At 40.6% G+C, this 22,774-nt stretch overlaps 1 protein-coding gene across 2 annotated transcripts in view; it reads left to right on the top strand.

The window, feature by feature from the left end:
• mms19 (MMS19 homolog, cytosolic iron-sulfur assembly component) overlaps nt 1-22,774 on the top strand; it is a 71,478-nt gene that overhangs the window by 5,240 nt on the left and 43,464 nt on the right. The window contains exons 2-9 of one of the 2 annotated variants that reach the window (XM_060842216.1): nt 5,400-5,448; nt 8,647-8,747; nt 10,660-10,745; nt 12,121-12,195; nt 13,505-13,574; nt 17,863-17,991; nt 19,339-19,400; nt 21,224-21,310. In XM_060842216.1, the coding sequence (XP_060698199.1) occupies nt 5,400-5,448; nt 8,647-8,747; nt 10,660-10,745; nt 12,121-12,195; nt 13,505-13,574; nt 17,863-17,991; nt 19,339-19,400; nt 21,224-21,310 (659 nt within the window). Of the gene's footprint in view, nt 1-5,399; nt 5,449-8,646; nt 8,748-10,659; nt 10,746-12,120; nt 12,196-13,504; nt 13,575-17,862; nt 17,992-19,338; nt 19,401-21,223; nt 21,311-22,774 lie in introns of those variants that run through there. The other variant, XM_060842217.1, reaches the window with a different exon arrangement.

Genomic DNA, 22,774 nt, shown 5'->3' with positions numbered 1-22,774 from the left:
CTGCCATGCATTTGCCCACTCAGCTTGTCCAAATCACAAAGATGCATCTCTTCAATATCCTCACAACTCGGCTTCTACCTAGCTTCAGCTGCATCCTTGGAGATATTACATTAAGTTCGCTCATCTAAAACATGAACATGTATTTTGAATAGGTGCAGTCCAAGTGTTGATCCGAGCACCACCCTACTAGGCAATGTCAGGCAGTTCAAATTTAAAACTCAATTGAAGGTGCACTTGGAGCAATAAACGGTTATTCATTTCCCACTATAGTTGGATTCTGACAGCTAGTTGTGCATTATTCTCAAGAAAATGTGAGTCAAGCGATCAGCTGATCAGGCATCATATATAGTCCATTGATTGTAGAAAGTTAGTCTATTGGGCAGCAGATTTCAGCACCTGATGTAAAAGGAGAGGACACTGAGGAGAGGTGGCTCTCCTGTGGAAGACTAGGGTGGGAAGATGAAGCATCTCAATTCCTTCTGTGCACATCTCTGGTCTGTTTTTTAAGGAAGGGGTGTGGGTGTACTATGGTGAGATCTCCCTTTCTTAAATGTTGCCCCTGCAACCACCCATGGCTTGTTCCTTCACCTTATTTCATGGAATTGTTGGTATAAGCTCTGTGGAGCTACAGTGCGAAGACTTGGGGAAAAAAGTCCATTGCAGAGAAAATGTACATCTGGAAGCTCTGTCTTTCAGGCTAGATACTGAACTGAGGCCTCATATGCTGTCTTGGATAAACATGAGATTTTCAAGGTTTGTGCGAAGATTTGTAGCTCGGGTGCTCGTTGTTGTGGTTCTGTTCGCCGTTGAGATTTCTCGCAGCTATTTCACAGGAGTACAAGGGATTGACCAATATCGATCTCTGAATCCATGTCACTAAAAAAAGACCCAAGTCATTGTCGCTATTAGAAGGAGCCTACTGTGTGTAAATTGGCTTCCCTGCTTTTTGTTGTAACAGTGATTTCATTTCAGAAGTAGTTTTTGACTGTAAGTACATTCGGCTGTGTTGACATTCTGAAAGGAGCCTTGAAAATTATTTTCAGTCAACTTTTTCAGACATATGATTCCCCCAAGTTAGTGGGACTGATCCAGGCTTTCTGGCCTGTTGGCAGGGATAACACCATTGCATCATCAGACTCCTTGAATCACTTTTAATCAATCTGTTTGAACATGTTATGACATACCTCTGTTATCAGTTATACTTGCACCAAATGTATGAATGCATGCAAGTGTTTGTTTATCCTGTTACCTGCTTACAAGCTGCTTTTAGTTCATTATTAATGTCCTGCTACTTCTGTGGGATTCTGACACTGGTTTCTTGTAGCTGATAGCAATAGCAAAACAAACTCATTATGGACTCAGTTTAAGAATGAACTCGGAATCTATTTAAATCTGTGTTGCTGCCAGTTGTGTGAATTTGCAAGCTGGGTCATGATGACACAAGGGAACACGCTTAAAAAGCTGTGGGCACTTCATCTTTCCAGTCTTTGCTGATTTCCATAGGGCAGGGGGTGTTACAACTGACATGGACAACTGAATGGCTCAGGCTGAGTTGAAGGTCTGGTGCTGAGTGCAGAGGTTGGGTGGCTGAGGTCATGGAGAGGTTTGTAAGTAAGAATGACAATGCATTTTCCTGTGCATTTCAGTGAAAATCATAATTCGTTAAATGCACCAAATAATGATTAGAAAATACATTCCACCCTTGTTACATAGTATTTTATAGCATTAAATTCTAGAAGGCTATTTGTTTGAAGCGTGTTAGTTAAAGCTATGGAGGATAAATATATATGAATAAACATAGAAGTGAGAAGTTTGTTGCGTTGGTGTGATGTACCTGCAGCAGTGCATTTCATTTTAGGTAAAGCAGTCACGTACCCACATTCTGTATTCCGAGAATGAATCATGTTTTGGTCTTGGTCTTGATATTTTATCAAATATACTTATACAGGATGTGTAAGCTGAAAGATGCAGCTTTTAACCTCAAATCTACTTCCTTCCTGAATATTGATTAGAAAGGAAAGAAAAAACAAACTTGCATGTGTGTTGCAGCTTAAACATCCTCTAGATGTCCTATATCTCTTCACAGTCTACAGATTTTCATCCGTGTTGCTGCTTAGTCAAATATAACAGCATCCTGTAATTCATAATGAGTGTTGCCTAGGGCATTGAGAACTCCCCGCTCTTCACTGAGGATTACTTCTGTCCACCTGAACGTGGTCGTGAAATAATACAGCATAGAAACAGGTCCTTCAACCCACCATGTCTATGCTGACCTACAAACCCCAAATCCCATTGACATGGACTTCGTCCATAGCCCTGTCATTCTAAGTGCTCATCCAACAAACAGGCAATGTCTCATTTTATGTCATCTGAAATGCAACAGCCTATGACATAATGGCATTTTCTCAGTGTGGTTCCTTCTACTTTATTCTCCAGTAAAATGTGTGGGAGGAAATGTCCTTGTACAGTTGATTCTGAGTTGACATACCGACTCTGAATCTGTCCAGGCTAAAACGTTTGAAGTTCCATTTCTACTGCCCGTGAAGCACGAATTGAGTTGAATTGAATTGTCACGTGTACTGTGAAAAGCTTTGCTTTGCGAGCAATGCAGGCAGGTCACATAGTAAAGTGGCATAGATAAGTAAATAACAGGTAAACAGCAGCAAAAACAAAAGCACAGGTTCAGACAAATGTGAAGAGTTTGTGAGACCATTCAGTATTCTAACAATAGTAGGATTGAAACCCCCTGTTTTGAAACCGGCTGGTGCATGTGTTCAGGTTTCTGTACCTTCTCTCCAATGTTAGAGGTTGGAGAAAAGCATTGCCAGGGTGGAATGGATCTTTGAGAATGCTGGCGGTCTTTTCTTGACAGTGGACCTGGTAAATGGATTCTATAAATGGGAGGTTGGCCTTTGTGATTGTCCGGGCTGAGTTCACCACTCTCTATAACTGTCTCCAATCTTGAATGCTATACCAGTAGTGATACACCCAGACAGAATGCTCTTGATGGCACACCTATAAAAGTTGGCAAGGATATTCGCCATCATGCCAAATTTCCTCAGCTGCGTGAGGAAGAAGAGATATTGTTAGGCCTTTGTTACTGGTGCATCCACATGAAGAGTCCATGAAAGCTTGTTGGGGATGACCACTCCCAGGAGCTTGATACTCTCCACTCGTTCCACCTCTGTGCTGTTAATGTGTAGGGGGGCATGGGTAACATCCTGTCAAAAGTCAATAATGAGTTCCTTGGTTTTGATGGCATTGAATGCTAAGATGTTCTCAGTACACCATTTTTCTAGGTCTTCCACCTCCCATCTGTAGTCTGTTTGGTCGCCATCTGAGATTCAACCGACTGTGGTGGTGTCATCAGTGAACTTGTGAATGGCATTAGTCTAGTATTTGGACATGCAGTTATGGCTGTACAGTGAGCTTGGTAGGGGGCTAAGTATGCACCCTTGAGCTCTAGTGTTGTGTTAGTGCAGATGAAATATCATCCCCAGTCTTCACTGATTGTGGCCTGTGGGTCAGGAAACTGAGGATCCAGTTGCAGAGAGAAGGGCTTAGTCTGAGATCATCAAGTTTAATAATCTGTCTCAAGGGAATAATAGTGTTGAAGGCTGAACTGTAGTCAGAGTAGGGTTCTTACATAGCTGTTCTTGGTGTCAAGATGTTCAAGAGAGGAGTGAAGGGCAAGTGATAGGGCATCTGACGTGGATCAGTTGGTCTGATATGCAAATTGGAGTATGTCAAGAGGTTGGAGTTGATTAATGCCATGACCAGCCTTTCAAAGCGCTTCATGACCACCGAAGTTAGAGCCACTGTGGGGGGTAGTCATGAGCCGTATTAGGCACAGGTATGATGTTGGCCCTCTTGAAACAGACTGGGACAATGGCCTGCTTTCTCAGGAGGCTGCCTTCCTCTCTGTTTCTTCATTAGTTTCTGTGTCATTCTTGAAGGAGGAGGAATGTCTTTTAAAAAGCAGGTGATCCTTTGTCAAGATTTAGCAGTGAAGTTGCATTCTTCTTCCAAAGTAGTCATTGGGGGGGAATAACAAATTAATGAGATTTTATTCTTTATGGTTTGTGCTTATGCAGCAGATTGCATGTTGTTTAAGCATTGGAGAACAAGCATGGAATCGTTGCAGTGGTGACCTTCATTCTCTTTGTCTCAGTAATAGGGAAAGGAACCCCTGACTGACACAATTGAGACTTTCGTTATCTTTCAACAGGTTTAATTGGAAGCACACTAGCTTTTAGAGCGGCGCTCCTTCATCAGGTGGTTGTGATGAAGGAGTGTCGCTCCGACAACTAGTGTGCTTCCAATTAAACCTGTTGGACTTTAACCTGGTGTTGTGTGATTTTTAACTTTGTACACCCCAGTCCAACACCGGCGTTTCCAAATCATTCTTTATCTTTGCTTTGAAGGTTAAGTTTCTGGTTGGCACTGTAATTAGACTAAATTGAATTGCTTGCCAGTCCTGATAAAACAGCACAATCTCGAGCCTGCACTTCCTGTTTGTCCTTTCTTGTTACAAATTCTTGTGTTTGCATTTAGAATGGAGACTGGCCACATTTATATGTCACACTAATTGCATTTTCCGCCCACCTCTCCCCAGAGGTGCTACAGCTCCATTTGTGATGAGACAATATAATTCTGGTTTGAATTATTTACACAATCTCTATTACCAAGCTAAAATATATAAACATGGTCACAGTATGTAACTTTAAAATTACGTTTTGCCCTGACTCATGTTGTACGACTCTACAGGAACTCAACTACTATTCAGTAAAACTTAGAAGAAATGCACAAGCTTAACATCTGTGTACAATTATTGATTTGTGATTTTTATGTTGGTGAAGTGTTATGCAATCAGTTATAAATGAGAATTTGGTATGTTGGCTGGTTTCTGTAATGTTGTCGTAGCTGCGCAGTTTGGGTGTATTTTCTATTGAACAGTGCAACGCTGAGCAGAGGGCTTTCAAGTCCTCAGAAAATGCAGACAGCCTGACCTTAGCCATTGTGTCACTGCTGTTCCAGTCCAAGGTTACCTGTGGATACCATTGCAAGAAGTGTGCTTGTAGACGTAATCTGAATGAGAATTTGTAACTGGCTGTAATTTTTATTGTTTGATGTCTCTTCCATGTTGCTCTTTTCTGATACTTGAAACCAGAAAGTTCTGGAAGTGCACAAAATATCCGGTAACAACTGAAAAGGGCAGACTGATTAAGGTGGGAATAGATGGAATGTTACCTGCACTCTACTTTATCAGCGTTCTCTAACAACTCAGTTAAAGAATGAAATAATTGGATAATTTAAATATCTTCAAAATTACATGTTCCAGGAATTGAGAATCTGATGCCCCCTCCATCTAATATTAACTGTGTTTCGTTTCCTTTTAGGTGTCATTGATGGGAAGTGTACTGCACTGGAAATTGTGGAAGCTTTGGGGTAATGCAAACCATCCTTGTTCAGTTTCTAATTTATTTGGTTCTGTCTTTGTTTCGTGGAGTGGAAGAGACCAGTAAAAAAAGATTGATTGATTCCTTTTGTTTTGTTGCTGTGTGTTTTTTCCTCTCTTTCTTCGCTTTCCTAAAGTTAGTTTGTTGGTAGGATGTGGGTCTCATAGTACTGCAGACTTCAGGTTAAGTCTGACTTCTTGTTGTCAGCCGAGAAAATAATTCTTGCCTGGCTGTAGGATGATTCACAGCTGATCTTGCTCCTGCCCTTCTATGTTTAACTCAGTAATAACCAGATAGTGGATTGCAATAAGTTGGGTTGTTTAACATCATCTTGTCTATTCCAGTGACTCTAAATTATGAAGTGCAAATTGAGTTTAGCTAATAGAAAGAACAAAAGAACTAAACCTGGAATCTTCTACTTCATGAAATTATTCTTGAAACTTCATTGTTGTTTTAATGTTCAGTGTTCACATGTTAAAGTTGAAGGTGAATTATCTTTTGTGCTTTTGGATGTTGTAAACTTTATTGATGGTTCATTTTTCTGATGACCATTTTCTCTATCTGTTGCAAACATGAACTACTTTGACCAACAATTACCAAGAATTTGTGTCCTCCTTGTAAATGTAGTTTATAGAGTATCAATATATAATGCTGTTTGATTAGCCAGATATTTGTTTAATTGGGTTGGTGTTGGCCTTACAATTTGCTGATTATTGATCCTGTGCAATGTGCAAAGCAAAAAGATTTTTCAGCTCTATATTATAACACAAAGTTGTTCAAGGTTATTCTGTACCTCAGAACAGTTTTATCCTCTTCTGATCTACGTCCTTACCTCATGATCTCAGTCTTGAAATTTGTCCCTAGCATCAGTGATGTTTTTTTTGAGGGGGGGGGGGGAATGTTTGCAGATTTTTTTTTGTATGCAAAGTTGATTTCTTTTACCAGAATGATTAATTTCTCTATATCTACTTGATTGAATTCCTCTGAATACTTCTGTCAGATTATCACTCACTGTTCTATGCAAGCCATATTTATGCAACCAGTAATTTGTGAGAATTTGAGCTGTGGCTCAGTTGGTCACCTTTTAAGTTAGAAGATTGTGAAGTCAAGTCTCACTACAGGAATTGAGCACAACTCAATTGTTCCACACTCCCGATGTTCTATTGAGTGGCTGCACAACTGCTAAAGGTGTTGTGTTTTTGATAAGACATTTATTGAAGGCCTCAAGCAGCCTTTCAGCTGTTTGTGAAAGACTCCACAGCATTCTTCAAAGAAATTCAGGATAGTTATCCTCTGTGTATCAGCCATTGTTTAACCCTGAACTAGCATCATAAATGCCAGTTGTCTGGTCGTTGTCACATTGCTAATTGTAGAAAATTGCTGTGCATAATTTGGCTGCCGTGTTTCTTACATTACACAGCAACTATATGTAATTGTTGTTTCTTGGAATTGAAGTTGTTTAGATGACCCATGGGCATGTAAAGGAGCTATATCGATGTCTGTGTTTCCAACCTCTTTCGTCTAACAAGATCAATATACAGTTCCTAAATTTCTGTCTCGTGTAGGTTAAATATAATTTTGTTCTTCGTTGTGACTGAATCATGAATATCTCTTCGTGTCTAATCTTCAAGACTCCTTGTTTGAACATTGCTTCACAGATACCAGATACAGCTAATGCCTTGCCCACTTGTTCTTTACACATGAGCTGAGATAAAGAGCTGCAACATTGCCTTTAGCTAGTAAAGTTGTTCCTTGATTTTCTCACGTACTTGTCAAGTCTGTGTCACTGGGACTGATTTGATTTGATTTTACCTCTTTGTCTGGCCCAAAATACTGAAGCGACTGTTAGCTCTCATGGATGATTCTTTTAACTTCCCGAAAAGTTTAAGGAATGATTTCGCGAGCTGGAATAGCTAGGTCATAGAGATGGACAGCATGGAAACAGACCCTTCGGTCCAACTCATCCATGCCAACCAGATATCCCAACCCAACCTAGTTCCACCTGCCAGCACCTGGCCCGTTTCCCTCCAAATCTTCCTGTTCATATGCCCATCCAGATTCCTTTTAAATGTTGTAATTGTACCAGCCTCCACCACTTCCTCTGGCAGCTCATTCCATACACGTACTACCCTCTGCGTGAAAAACTTGCCCCAGAGGTCTCGTTTATGTCTTTCCCCTCTCACCTTAAATCTATGCCCTCTAGTTCTGGACTCCCCCACCCCAGGGAAAAGACTTGGTCTATTTATCCTATCCATGCCCCTCATGATTTTGTAAACCTCTGTAAGGTCATCCCTCAGCCTCCGACGCTCCAGGGAAACCAGCCCCAGCCTGTTCAACCACTCCCTATAGCTCAAATCCTCCAACCCTGGCAACATCCATGTAAATCTTTTCTGAAACCTTTCAAGTTTCACAACATCCTTCCGATAGAAAGGAGACCAGAATTGCACACAATATTCCAAAAGAGGCCTCACCAATGTCCTGTACAACCGCAACATGACCTTCCGACTCCTGTGCTCAATACTCTGACCAGTAAAGGAAAGCATACCTAATGCCGCCTTCACTATCGTATGTAATAGGCCTTTGCCTTGAAGTTGGTCTTCAATAGGATTAATTAAAGTTTACAATAGCAATTAGTCTCCTCTACTTAGAGCAGTTACAATAGAAAAAGTTTGATAAAGTTAGAATGAGAGGGATTAATTATTCATAGTGGCAGCACTTGTGTTTAGAAAGACTATTATTGTTGCTTTTGTTAAAAGAATGAGTACTGAAACACTTGATGTTTAGCCTTGGCTTCAAGTGCATCTGTTTTCTCATCAAAAATACTTCAAGATATCAGTGTGCTGTTTGAATCAGAGCTCCTTATTACCAGAGTGCAAAGACATAATTCTGTGTTGCTTTCTGGTTTACTGCAAAAATCATCATGCTGATCTTGGCTGAATTAGCTGATTTCAGTTAGCGCAACACTGAAACAAACGCATTGCCTAGGCTATTATTGCATTGATGGTTCTCTTACCATATTTTAGAAAGAGCCTGCATCTTGAGAAAACACTGAATTAAAGCAAGGAATTGGTATCAATGCAAAGGAGTAAACTTCCATCAGTGATTACATGTTAGAACTGAATGAACACTGACGCTAGTTGGATCAAGTCTAATTGTGTTGTTTCTTAAAATGCATTTTGATTTACAGGAAATGTTTGACGAATTCTGAGCCAAGAGTAAGAAGCCGGGGGATTCAGCTCCTCTCTCAGGTTTTGCTGCTGGCTTATTCATCTCTCAAACAAAGAGAAGGTAAGAGTTTTGTGCACACTTTGAGAAGATGCTAAACTAACTGTCTTTAAATATACAGGTAGTTTGATAACGCGATGGTTGCATTCTTGTGCAACCACGTTTACAGAAACATCACGCTTTAGAAACTGCACTTAAAGTAATGGCACTGTAATCGCATTACACGTTTTAAAAGTTTGCACTTTAAAACAGTGTCCCCAGTTCGCCAATCTCGTTATAGCAACTTAGTGTTAATGAAATGCATGTTAATGCAGAACAATCTGTACTGCTGTTTACTTTTTGGATTTACAATCAATCCATTGTTCTAGGTATGATTTGGAGATGCTGGGGTTGGACTGGCATGTACAAAGTTAAAAATCACACAACACCAGGTTATGGTCCAACAGGTTGAATTGGCAGCTAGTGTGCTTCCAATTCAACCTGTTGGACTATAACCTGATGTTGTGTGATTTTTAACTTTGTTCGAGGTAGGTAGGGCCATGATAGAGACTCTGCTTCACAGACACCACCAACTAGATTGGAAGAGGGATTGGTCAGTGATCATGTGAGAGAGGCTGACTTCTAATGTAATCACTTTTATAGATTGTTCGTCATTGACCATTAATGCTGCCACATAGTTGTGAAAATGTGAGCTGTTTCACTTTTACTCAGTCTTCACATAGCTATTTCTTATGTTGCATGGTTCACTGTAAATATCCTCTGAAGTACAAATCACTCCGTTGTGCACCTTTTCGCAATCTGAATTGTTGATGTGACGAGAACAAAGTTTAATTGAAAATTATTACAATTTTAGGTCAGGATCACCAATTATCCAGGATTTTTCCATGACTCGTCCTGGGTAAAACCTTCCCGGTATCTGATTTCTGCTGTCAGTGACCAACAGTATTAGTCTCTACTTATAGTCTGTGTCCCCTGATGATTGACCTTTCTGCTGGGAAAAATGGGTCTTCTCTGTCTACTCAGCAAACCCGTCATTATTTTATAATCCTTAATTAAGTCTTCCTTCAATTTCTTCAGTTCTTAGGAAGGTTTCCATAGCCTTTTCAATTTTAGTTCCCAACTGCAATTTCAAACCCTGGCAACATTCTTGTCAGTCTCCTCTGAGCAACATAGAGTCATCATAGTCTTCCTTTCTTGTTTTAGGGTGAACGTTACCAAGCAAAAGGTGGATTGTCAAATGAAACTCAATCAATGAAGGCTGCATCTTATACAGAAATGTTAAGAAATGCATCTGCTAGGGATCCAAGCCACCCCAACTGAGCTCCCATACCTTGACCATTACTCCATTCTCACAGCCTGTAGAAGTTAGTCAGCACATCTCACACCTAGTGACCCAGTCCACCATGCAAAAAAATTCCTTTAATTCTTTTCTGTCTCCTTCCCTGTCTTTGTCTATCTGTTGAACTCTCTCCTCCTCTGCGCAGCTCCCACCCCGAGAGAAAGAAAGCCTAGACTTTAAACAAACGTTATTTCTTTCTATATCTCAGTGGAATGAGTTGTCACCTCTGTGTCACAAGAGTTCAGGTTCAAGCTCCATCAGACCACTTAAGAAGAAAGATTTATAGTGGCATTCATAGTGCAAGATTGTAATAGATGCCATCTTTCAGATGAGAAATTAAGCTGAGGCCACATCTACCTGCTTGAATGAACATAAAAATCCTGTTGCACTATTTCTGAGAATGGGGCAATTTTCCCTGATGTTTCGGCCAATATTCTTTACTCTACCAATGTCATGAGAAAATGATATGGTCATTTTCAATAGTTGGTGAGAATTTGCTTTGTGAAGATTGCTGCCAGTTTTCCTACAATACAGCAGTGACTCTCCTTAAAAAGCAGTTAATGGGCTGTGAAACTTTGAGATGTCTGGTAGTTATAAAAAGCACCATATAAATTTTAGTTCTTTTCTTTCTTCCAGTGGAGGCACTGGCTATCTTCTATATAGATCGACTGAAGGATCATTACATTATCACACCTTATGTCTTGCAAGGGTTGAAAGCCTTGGTGAGAATGCTTATTGTTTTTATATATTTTGTTAAAGTGAATTGTAAATATTCTTGTCAACACATGTCAGTATCAAACTCCCAACACAAGTTAATAGCAGCTTAGAGATCTCTGACTCTCTTCCAACAGCTTGCTTCAGCCATATCTCAGAAAACTGCTCCTGCTGCAGTGTTGAATAACTTGCAGTGTCAAAGTGAGTGTGATTGACACTGCTCAGAGCACAGAGAGGAAGCAGTTAATTGCAACTGTAATTGTGTTTCAGCTTTCTGATCAGGAAAGTAATCTTTTGATTGAACTGTCAGCACCAAGTTTAAAAATTTCCAACATACCATCAGTGACTACACTTGAAGATAATTAAAAATCTTTGGCACCTTCTAAAAGTTCTAAGTCTTATTTAGATTAGATTACTTACAGTGTGGAAACAGGCCCTCCGGCCCAACAAGTCCGCGCCGACCCACCGAAGTGCAACCCACGCATACCCCTACATTTATCCCTTTACCTAACACTACGGGCAATTTAGCCTGGCCAATTCACCTGACCTGCACATCTTTGGACTGTGGGAAGAAACCGGAGCACCCGGAGGAAACCCACACAGACACGGGGAGAATGTGCAAACTCCACACAGTCAGTCGCCTGAGTCGGGAATTGAACCCGGGTCTCTGGTGCTGTGAGGCAGCAGTGCTAACCACTGTGCCACCTTGCCGCCCTTGTATATATGCAAGTTCCCTTGTTCACCTAGCTGCATTTAATATGACAAGGTTTGCAGTATGATCCAAGAAAATGTATATATCAAAAGTAGGTCATATTACTGTTGTACAAGATGTTCGGCATTTTGTGTTCTGTTATCTTCGCCTGCTTGCTAAAAGGACTTTGCTTTATTTAAAGGGGAAACTCCAAACAAAGGCTTAAAATTTCAAACCGAACTAGTTGAGTCTAAATACAGGGAAACATTCCTTTACACGTAGAGCTGAGAGAGCACATTGCCCTAGAATGCCATAGATTGAATTAAAATATTCAAAAGAGAGAAATAATTTATTGGAAATAAGTGTGTGAGGGATATGAAGAAAGGGCAGAAGAAAATTGAACTACTGTAGTACCAATGTAAAATAGTATGAAATCTGGAAGTCCGAAATGAAAGCAGAAAATGCAGGAAGCAAGTCACGCAGTATGCGTGGACACTGAATTTGAATACTTAGCATGAAAATATTCTGTTAGAGTTCTGTTGGTGGAAGCCTAATTTTTTTTTATCTTAAAAATAATTTAATGTAATTTTGTGCTGTGTTGGAAAGCAACTAAGCAGAGCTGTGTATACCGCCAGCTGTTATCAATCCATTCTTTCTGGCTTAACCATTGTTGCTTTATCTGTTGTCTTTAGAGTATGAGCTCTGTTCTGCCAGAAGGGTTGGCTGTAACGATGTTGAAGGCATTGTTCCAGGAGGTACATGTCCAGGTGAGTTAATGTGATAAACATCAGAAAGTCCTGTGGAACACTACTGACAAGAGAAAACCCAGTTCAGTGTTTTAGAATCATAGGAAAGTGTAAGCACAGAAAAAGGCCATTCAGCCAAGTGTGTTTGTGCCGTCTAACTAAACCAGCTACCCATTAAAGCAGCTTATCAGCACTTGGTCCACAGCTTTGTAAGTTACAGTGGTTCATTCCTTTTAAATGAGTTGAGGGTTTCTATCTCGATCACCAAATAGAGTTGTGGATTTCAGTCACCCACTCCCCTCTGTGGAAAATGTTTTTCTCCTTGTCTCTTTTACCCTTCTCCTAATCACCTTAAATCCATTCTAGACTTCCAAAGAAGGGCCAAAATGTTAACTGTGGACTCAAAATGTTAGCTCTGCTTTGTCTCCACAGATGCTGCCAGACTTGTTGAGTTTCTCCAGAAATTTCTGTTCTTGTACATTATGTTTGTGCCTACTGGTGATTTTCTGCTAGGAAAAATTGGTCTTCTCTGTCCACTCAACAAACCCATCATTATTTATACTCCTTGATTAAGGCATCCTTCAGCCTTCTCTCTTCGAAGGAAAGCATCCCTAGGCTTTGCAATTTTTGCACATACCTGCAATTTTCAAATCCTGGCAGCATTCTTGTAAGTCTCCTCTGAACAACGTACAGTCATCATGTCCTTTTCTGTGATGTGACCGGAACCATATACAAATTTTCATCTTTGGTCTAACCAGTGACTTGTCTAGTTCCAGATTACATCCCTGCTGTCATTGTCAGCACCTCTCCAAATGAGGGGAAGCATTCCGTACGCCTTCTTTACCACCTTATGTCACTGTCCTGCCATCTTTAGGAGCCTATGGACGCGCCTTCCAATGTCTGTCACTTTTCTACTCTTCTTAGTACTCTTGCATTCTTTATATGCTCCCTTGCTTTGTTTATCTTGGGTTCTGGTCATTGTTCCTGATTAAGGAGACTGTGAGGGAGTGGTAGAGATGGATGATGGCCTGAGACTGAATCCAATGATAGATTTTAGCTATCTAGCCCCTAAGATCTATGATTCCCACCTTAATCCTCTCAACCTTCTTTTCTTTCCCATAAACCCCTGACTTTGATAAACCTTCATCTTTTTTTGATTTCTCCTTCTCTGGATTGATGTCCAAACTGCTCAAAATGTTTTAATTGATAGTGATCTTACTGAGCACCTTGGGTCATTTTGGCAATATACTATGTGATTTGTAAGTACTGTAGCCTCATGAGGTGTGAAGGTATTTTGTGTGTTTCTTTTAATGTCTTTTCTGTTTTTTAGTCCCTGATGCAATCTGATCGGCATTCTGTGTACACCATCATCTCAAATTTAATGGATACCAGAGAGCAAGGTATATTTCATTATTTTGTTCTATTCTCTTTGCATCTCACTTCCATTTTTTTATTCACATGTGGACGAGGGCATCATTGACTGGCCAACATTTATTGCACAACCCTTGCCCTTGAAAAGGTGGTGCTGAGCTACCTTCTTGAACCGCTGCTGTCCATATGCTGTAGGTAATATGGCTACATTAAAGCGAGTTTCTATTTATCACTGTCATACATTGGAAATGGATAAAGGGAGGAATTAAAGTACACTTAGGTGAAAAGTGTGATTGTCCTCCACCCTTGATCAAACCAAGTATTGTTGCAAAACATTTCAAATTTTTTGCTTCATAATTTCTAATGGAAATCCATCAAATAGGAAGTGGGTGGGAACGTTCAACCCCTTAAGATTGTTCTGACAAATCCTAACTCATTCCCACACAAATGCCCTATTGTCTTTATTCATTCAGGAGATTTTGGGCCTCACTGGCTGGACCAACACTGATTGCTTAATCCTAATGCCCTTGATAAGGTGATGAAGAGCCACTATCTTGAAATGTTGTAGTCTATTTGATAGTTACCATCCCAGTGCTTTTAAAAGGGAGTTCAAAATTATGACTCAGCAAATGACAGAATATATTTCCAAGTCAGTGGCTTGGAGAACAACTTGCAAGTAGTAGTGTTCTTATCTGTCTATTACCATGGTCCTAACTATTCTTGGGTGTGGCAGGTGCTGTCTGAGAATCCTTGGGGAACTTTTGCAGTGTATCTTTTAACTGCTGCTGCTGTGTGTCATTGGTGGAGAGAGTGAATGATTGTGAATGTGGTGTCGATCAGTTGCCCACTTTGTCCTGAACGTTATCAAGCTTCCTGAGTGTTCTTGGAGTTGCACTCATCCAGGCAAGTGTAGAAGGTTCATCACACTCCTGACTTGTGCTTTGTTGATGGTGGGCAAGGTTTGAGTCAGTTACACACTGCAGAATTCTGAGTCTCTGATCTGACCTTGCAGTCATAGTATTTGTGTGACTAATCCAGTTCAGTTTCTGGTCACTGGTAATTCCCAGGATGTTTATGGTGGGGGATTCAGTGATGATGGTTAGATTGTCTCTTATTGGATATGGTCATTGTCTGGCATGAGTGTTACTTAACACTTCTCAGCCCAAGCCTGGATATTATCCTAGTGTTGCTGCTTTTGCACATGGGCTGCTTGAGCATCTGAGGCGTTATAAATTTTGCTGAAAATTGTCTTATTATCAGCAGACATCCACAATTCTGACCTTATGATGGAGGGAAGGTCATTGATGAAACAGCTGAAGGTGGTTGGGCCAAGGGCATGAATTCTGAGGAATTCCTGCAGAAATGTCCTGGAGCTGAGATGACTGATCTCCGAACATTTTTCTTTGCGCCAAGTATGACTCCAACCAGCGCAGAGTTTTCTCCTGATTCCCATTGTATCCAGTTTTGCTCGAAAACCTTAATACTGCAGTCACTCCAGAGCAGTTATTCTCACCTCACCTCACCTCTGGAATTCAGCTCTTTTGTCCATGTTTGAACCAAGGTTGTGGTGGGGTCAGGAACTGAGTGACTTGCAGTTTTCACTAGAGCCATTGAGAAGGTTGTTGTTTAGCAAGTGCGGTTTGATAGCACAGTTGATAATATCTTCCTTTTCTGATGAAGATGATCAAATTGAATGGCTAGTAATTGGCCAGGTTGGATTTGTCCTGCTTGTGGTGTATGGGGCATATTTGGCAATTTTCCAAATTGTCATATAAATACCAGTTTTGTAACTCTACTGGGACTGTGTGCAAGTTCTGGACAATACGTTTTTGTTATATTCTAGAATACTGTCTTTGCAACAATAACAGAAACTCTTGGAGAGCCTCAGCAGGTCTGACACTATCCACACAGAGAAAACAGTTAACGTTTCAAGTCCAATGACGCTTAATCGGAACTTTTTTCCTGTTGAAGTTCTCTGGCCATTTTTGTTTTTGTTTCAGCATTTGTAGTTCTTTGCTTTATTTTATTCTACAGTCCTTGCAGTATCTCGTGCCTCCAACCGTTTCTTTTACATGGAGTGGTATCTCAGATACTAAGACCTCTGGAGAAGGTTGGCATTTCTGGCTGATGACTGTTGAGAATGTTTCAGTTTGATTTATAATTGTTGTATGTACTGAGATGCAGTGAAAAGTATTGTTTTACATGCTAACAAGTCAAATCTTACCTTATATAAGTACATCAGGGTATTAGAACTGAATGCAGAATATAGTGTCACAGCTACTGTGAAAGTGCAGAGGAAGTTCAATTCTAATAATATATGAGATGCCCATTCATAAGTCTAATAACAGCATGGAAGAAGCTGTTCTTGAATCTGTTGGTATGTGTTGGGCCTACCCATTATTGATGATAGGGATTTTTGTAGACCCTCTTCCAATTTAATTGTCCACCACCATTCATGGCTAGATGCTGGAGCACTGCAGAACTGAGACCTAATCTGTTATTTGTGGAATAATTTTTTCTGTTTCTTCACTTGCTGCTATCCTGTTTTGTAGCTTTGCCTGGTTGACTCCTTAGCTTCAAGTATACCTGATACTTGCCCTCCTGCATCTTCCATTGAAACAGAGTTGATCCTCTAACTTGATGGGTCAAGGCAGACTGGGGTTATGTTGGGCCAGGAGATTGCAGTTGTGCTGGAGTACAATTTGGTTACTGCTGATGGGCCACAGTGCATGGTGGATGTCCAACCTTGAGTTTCTACATCACTTCCAAGTCTATGCCATTTAGCACAGTGATAGTTCCACACAACATGACCGAGAGTAATTCCAGTGTGAAGACAGGACTCGCTCTCCACAGTGATTGTGTGGTGGTCACACTTACCAATACTTTCACCTGCATCTGCAACAGACACATTAGGGGTGAGGATGAGGTAATTTATACTTTTCCCTCTTGTTGATTCCCACATTGCCACCGACCCAGTTTTGCAGTTTCGTCATAAAGCCATACAGCACAGAAACAGACCCTTTGGTCCAATCAGTCCACGCCGATCATAACCCCAAACTAAACTAGTTTTGCTTGCCTGCGCTTGGCCCATAACTCTCCACGTATTTCTTATTCATGTACTTATCCAAATGTCGTTTAAACATTGTAACTGTACCCATATCCACCACTTCCTCCGGGAGTTCATTTCACATAAGAACCACACTCTGTGCAAAAAAACACAAAAGTTGCCCCTCATGTCTTTTTTAAAAATCTTTCTCCTCTCATATTAAAAATATGACTGAATATTGAAATCACCCACCCTACGGAAAAGATACCTGCTATTCTCCATATCTATACCCCTCATTATTTTATAAACCTCCATAAAGTCACTTCTCAACCTCCTACACTCCAGTGGAAAAAGTTCCAGTTTCTCCTTATAACTCACACCCTCCATTCCCAGCAACAGTCTGGTAAATCTCTTCTGAACCCTGTCCAGTTTAATAATATCCTTCATATGATGGAAACCAGAACTGGACAGTGTACTCCAGGGGAGGCTCATCAATGTCCTGTACAACTTCAACATAATGTTCCAACTCCTCTGCTATAAAGGTCTGAGCAATGAAGGGAAGCATGTTAAATGCCACCTGAATCACCCTATATGATGCAAACTTCAAAGAATTATATACCCGAGCTGCTAGGTCTCTAATGTCCTTTAAGATATGACCAGCTCATTAGTCCTCGTGTTGTTGAGACACTCTTGGTCGTAGATTTTGAAGTCCCCCATTCTGCACCCAAGTACCATCTGTACCCCTTGATGATGTTTGATCTGGTGCCATGCGACTTCATGGGGTCCAGAGTCAATATAGAGCACTTGTGGAGCAGCCCTCTCCTGTGTACGACTGTGCTTCCATTTCTATTGGGTCTGTCCTGCTGGTGGTACAGAGCCTTTACAGGCATTGTGACAGTGTCATTTGGGACTTTTGTGTAAGTTATGATTCCAAGAGTATGACTATATGGTTAGTTCAGTTCAATTTCATTCATAACTGTTGTATGTAGGGAAGATGCTGTCCTATTAACATGAATCAGCCATGATTTTTATTACTGTCTACAAAATCAGTGAGACTTTTCTTCCTCCTTACCCCCGCCCCCACCCCCCACCAGACCTGCTCTGAGTGAGATCATGAGCAAAGTTTTTTTTATATTCTTAATGGAGTGTCACAGGCAAGGCCAGCATTTATTGCATATCCTAAAATGTCCTGAGAGAGGTTAAGAGTCAACCATTTTGTTGTGGTTATTGTGGAATTTAGCACAAAGTAAGCTTGTTTTCATCCTACTTAGAACTGAAGAGTTTGGCAGCAGACTTCACATTTGGTTTTATTCAAGCAATGGATGGAGAGAAGGACCCACGGAATTTATTAATGGCTTTTCAGATCTCCAGGGACATCATCGTCAACAATTATGAACTTGGTATGTATTTTCTGCCAGAGTCTGCAATTTTATAGTCCTGAGACTGAGCTAGGAACATAACCTATTGGACAAATTACACCTAAATGTTTCATGTGTGATACTGTTAATTAAATCATCTGAGATCTGTCACCCTGCTAACAACCCCATGTAATAGCAGTAAAATAACATTGATTCTATTTTCACTTCTCAATTGGGTGTACTACAAACATATATACACCCAACATTCTGTCTCACTGCTAACTTGCTGACATCCTGTCAGAGCGCATGAGTTTATTTTTAGTGTATGGTTCAGTTTCCAGCAAAGGTGCTGTGTGGGAGCTTGAATTTTATTTTTGTTAGGCTGTCGCACAGATATAGTTCCACGTCTTACCTCCTTCTTCTGCACCCGCGACACTACAGTTATAAGGTTCTTCCTATGTGCATGTGTTTTCTCTCCCATCTCCAACCAAATATCCTGAATTGGTAAACCACACTCTCCCAAAATAAATTCTCGAAATCTGCTTGTGTGGAGTTGAGATGAAAACTTGATCAGACTTTTCAAAATATTGCACTGTGATTGAACAGTCCGCTGACATTTATTGTCTACATTTGCTACAGATGTTCATGCTAGTCGTCACTCTCAGAAAGCAGCTGTGTAGTCACCTGGGACTGTGACGACTTTACCTTGTACAGTTACCAAGTAATTTTAGTTAAACACAATAATGGAAACCAAGCATTTATTTTATTGTTGCATTTAGGACAAGTGTCTGTCACTAAGTACTTTGGAATTGTAGTCACAATTGTCCAATTTGACTACCTTATTTTCTATTGTACAGGAAGTGATGTGATGATATAATGATGTGAAAATGATATTTTGATGGTGTTAGTTCATGGATGCATGTTCCAGGGTATTCAGGAAGACCCTCTCTGTTCTTGGAGTGGTTCCTTGGAATTTTTGTGATCCACCTGTGAGGGTAAATGGAATATCAATATGCCTGTACGACATCAGTGTTTATTGAGATAATGCACTCCTGTCCCTAAAGGAGACCTTAAAACAACAGCTTGCTGACTCTGGAGAAAGTGCAAGCCATTAATTCATGGCTTATGTCTTGATTAGATACAGAGGCTTTTGGTGCACGAAAAAGGACCCCACCTTAAATTGGCGCACTCAGCAAAGGAACAGAGTGGAAATTGGAACTGTTATGTGTAGATTTTTAATCCTTAGTGCAAATAAATCTTGGTTTAATAAGCAGAACCTGCTGAGTTTATACTGAATTGAATTAAGATATAAAAGAATGTGTTCTGTTTAGATACCATTCAATTTATTTTGCCTTCTGCTTAGCTATTGATTTCTTTCTTTGTTTATAGGGAACTTTGTGGAAGAGTTCTTTGAGATCACTTCATGCTATTTTCCCATTGATTTTACACCGGTAAGCCAATCTTGTTGTGAAGATTGAGTTTGTATTTTAAGTATACCAGTTTATGCATCTATGAACAAGGAGCAGAAATTCTGGCATGAATAAGACTATGGTTGATATAAATGTGATCTCAAATCCACAATTCCATCTGCTTTTGAAAACCTTTCACTCTCTTTCATCCTGACTTAAAGATATTCAAATACTCTGCTTCCACAAGTTTAGGAATTAAGGTAGTTGCGAGGGAGAAATTGCATTATCTCTTTCAAAGGAATGTGCTTTATTTTTAATGGTGATCCCTAGTTCTAGACTCCCCCAATTGAGGAATAATCCTCTCCACATCTGCCCTCTCAAGATCCTTCAGGCTGGGGGGATCATACAATCCCTACAGTGCAGATAGAGGCTATTCAGCCCATCGAGTCTGCACCGACCCTCTGAAGATGATCAATGCAAGTGATCAGTGGTATAGTGCTGATGCTCGACCCTTGATTGATCTGAGGGGTGGGTTTCTGATTTTTGCCTTCATTTCCAGTAACATTTTGACTATGTGGGAAATAAAGTCTTAGCAGTTTTTGAAAGAAGAGAAGGTGAGGCGTTTGAGTCTTCAGACCCTGGAATGGAATTGAATTGAATTGAATTTATTGTCACTTGTACCGAGACACAGTGCAAAGCTTTGCCTTACGAATAAGACAGGCAGATCACAGAGTTAAGTAGCATAGATAGTAAGTAATAGGTAAATAGCGGCAAAAACAAAAACACGGATACAGGCGAATGTTTAGAGCTTGTGAGTCCATTCAGTATTCTAACAACAGTAGGGTAGAAAATGTTACGGAACCAGCTGGTGCGTATGTTCAGGCTTCTGTACCTTTTCTCTGATGGTAGAGGTTGTAGAAGAACGTTGCCAAAGTGGGGTAGATCTTTAAAAATGCTGGCGACCTTTCCTTGACAGCGGGTCTGGTATAGATGGATTCTATAGATGGGAGATTGGCCTTTGTGATTGTCTGGGCCGAATTCACCACTCTCTGTAACCGTCTCCAATCTTGAATGGTACAGTTGCTATACCAGGTAGTGGTACATACAGACAAAATGCTCTCGATGGCGCATCAATGAAAATTGGCAAGGGTATTAGCCGTCATGCCACATTTCCTCAGCTGCCTGAGGAAGGAGACACGTTGTTGATCCTTTGTAACCAGTGCATCCACATGAAGAGTCCAAAAAAGCTTGTTGTGGATAACCACTCCCAGAAGTTTGACACTCTCCACTCATTCTACCTCTGTGTTAATGTGTGGGGGGCATGGGTAACATCCCGCCGAAAGTCAATAATGAGTTCCTTGGTTTTGCCGGCATTGAGAGCTAGTGTTCTCAGTGCATCATTTTTCCAGGTTTTCTACATCCTATCTGTAGTCTGTTTTATCACCAGCTGAGATTCGACCGACTATGGTAGTGTCGTCAGCGAGCTTGTAAATGGCATTAGTCTGGTATTTGACGGGGAATGCACTGAAGAAGGAGATCTTGAGATCAGTCACATTTCAACATTGTGAGGTTACAGGGAATGCTTTACTTTTTTTTTAATGTTTGCAGAAAGCAAGTGTTGGAGGAACCATGTACATTTTACAAAATGGAAAGAATTATAATGGTGGAGGAAAATAAATGAATGGCAATGAATGATGTGCTGAAGTGTTAATGATCCCTTTAAATTGGAACCTTGAAACTCTCATGCAATAAAGTAACTAGAGAGCAAGGAATCCTTTTACAGAAATCCTTCTCGTTTGAATGAATGGATTGTGTTGAATGCATGTTATTATTAGAATCTGACTTCATTCTGCTTTTATTTGCAGCCTCCAAATGACCCACATGGGATATCTCAGGAGGAGTTAGTGTTGAGTCTGCGATCTGTACTTACTGCCACACCCCGGTTTGCAGAGGTATTATCAGTAATCTAGTCTGTCAGAATGCTTTAGCATTTCTACTGGGGTGTGGTGATAGACACCAGCACCAGTACAACCAACAAACTATCAATTCAGACTATTCTGTGACTTTTTAGAATTGTATAAGACTGAAGGGAAGCCTTTTGACACAATGTGCCTGTGCTGGCTCTTGGAAAGAGAACCAATTGTTCCCTCTCACCCTACTTTCTCATCGTAGCCTCACAATTTTTTTGCATCTTCAAGTATTTATCTAATTCCCTTTTTCATGTTACTCTTGTACCACTTCCACTGCCCTTTCAGGCAACACATCATCATAGATTTGTTAAATAAATGGATCTCCTTCTGATTCTTCTAAACAATTGTTGTAGTCTTCTTTATTCCCTAGAAGTTTGAACACCCAAATTAAATCTCACCTTAACTGTCTCTGCTTTTGGTGTCTCTTGTTCTAAGTTAGTCTGAGGGCAGAGTCAGACCTGACACTGATATTTCAGTCAATATAGATTAGATTACTTACAGTTGGAAACAGGCCCTTCGGCCCAACAAGTCCACACCGACCCGCCGAAGCACGACCCACCTATACCCTTACATTACCCCTTCACCTAACACTACAAGCAATTTAGCATGGCCAATTCACCTGACCTGCACCTCTTTGGACAGTGGGAGGAAACCGACGCAGACACTGGGAGAATGTGCAAACTCCACACACAGTCGCCTTGAGGCGGGAATTGGACCTGGGTCTCTGCCGCTGTGAGACAACTGTGCTAACCATTGTGCCACCGTGCTGCCCACTAGCTTGTGATTCAGAATTTGTCCCTGAAGCATGGTAACTTTGAACTGTTGGTGAATACCTATAGTACTGTATGCCTTCAAGGAGATGATGCCCCCAGCAGGGAGGAATGGCAAAAACAGACCAAAATATTTCCTGATTCCAAGACACATTCTTCTATCATTACTAAGTAGCATTTACAGTTGAGGAATGGGTTATTTGGCCCAACATGTCTATGCCAGTATGATAATGGTTGTTTAGTCAGAAAGGGCTCAAATATGGAGTTGGCAGTACTGCCTGGGTGGCAGTAGATTGGTGCAGATAACGCTAGTGAGTAGTATGGCATAGGCATCATGTCTCATCCTGTGCCTTGGGGTTAGATACTTGGGGTTGTTGTGGCAAAAATGTGCACTCGACACAATGTAGGGATAGACCTTTATCACCGACAAGTTCCCACCCCCCACCTTAAGAGCTTACTTATAATCATGATCACTTATGCCAGTAATAAAGCAGACATGCTTATACCTGTCAAATTGTTAGTGATGTTTCAACTTTCCAACTTTTATGTAGAGATTAATCAGATTCTTAAGGGAGTGTGAACAAACTTCAATGTGTTCATTAGTAGTGCTGCTACAAACAGTTTCAACCAGAAAGTTCCTGTCGGCCTGTATCATTTTGTTCTCTTTATATTTCCC

Source organism: Hemiscyllium ocellatum, chromosome 22 (assembly GCF_020745735.1).
Source record: "Hemiscyllium ocellatum isolate sHemOce1 chromosome 22, sHemOce1.pat.X.cur, whole genome shotgun sequence".
NCBI lineage: Eukaryota > Metazoa > Chordata > Chondrichthyes > Orectolobiformes > Hemiscylliidae > Hemiscyllium > Hemiscyllium ocellatum.
The sequence above is the reverse complement of the archived record's forward strand: the minus strand, read 5'-3'. Positions and strand labels throughout refer to the sequence as shown.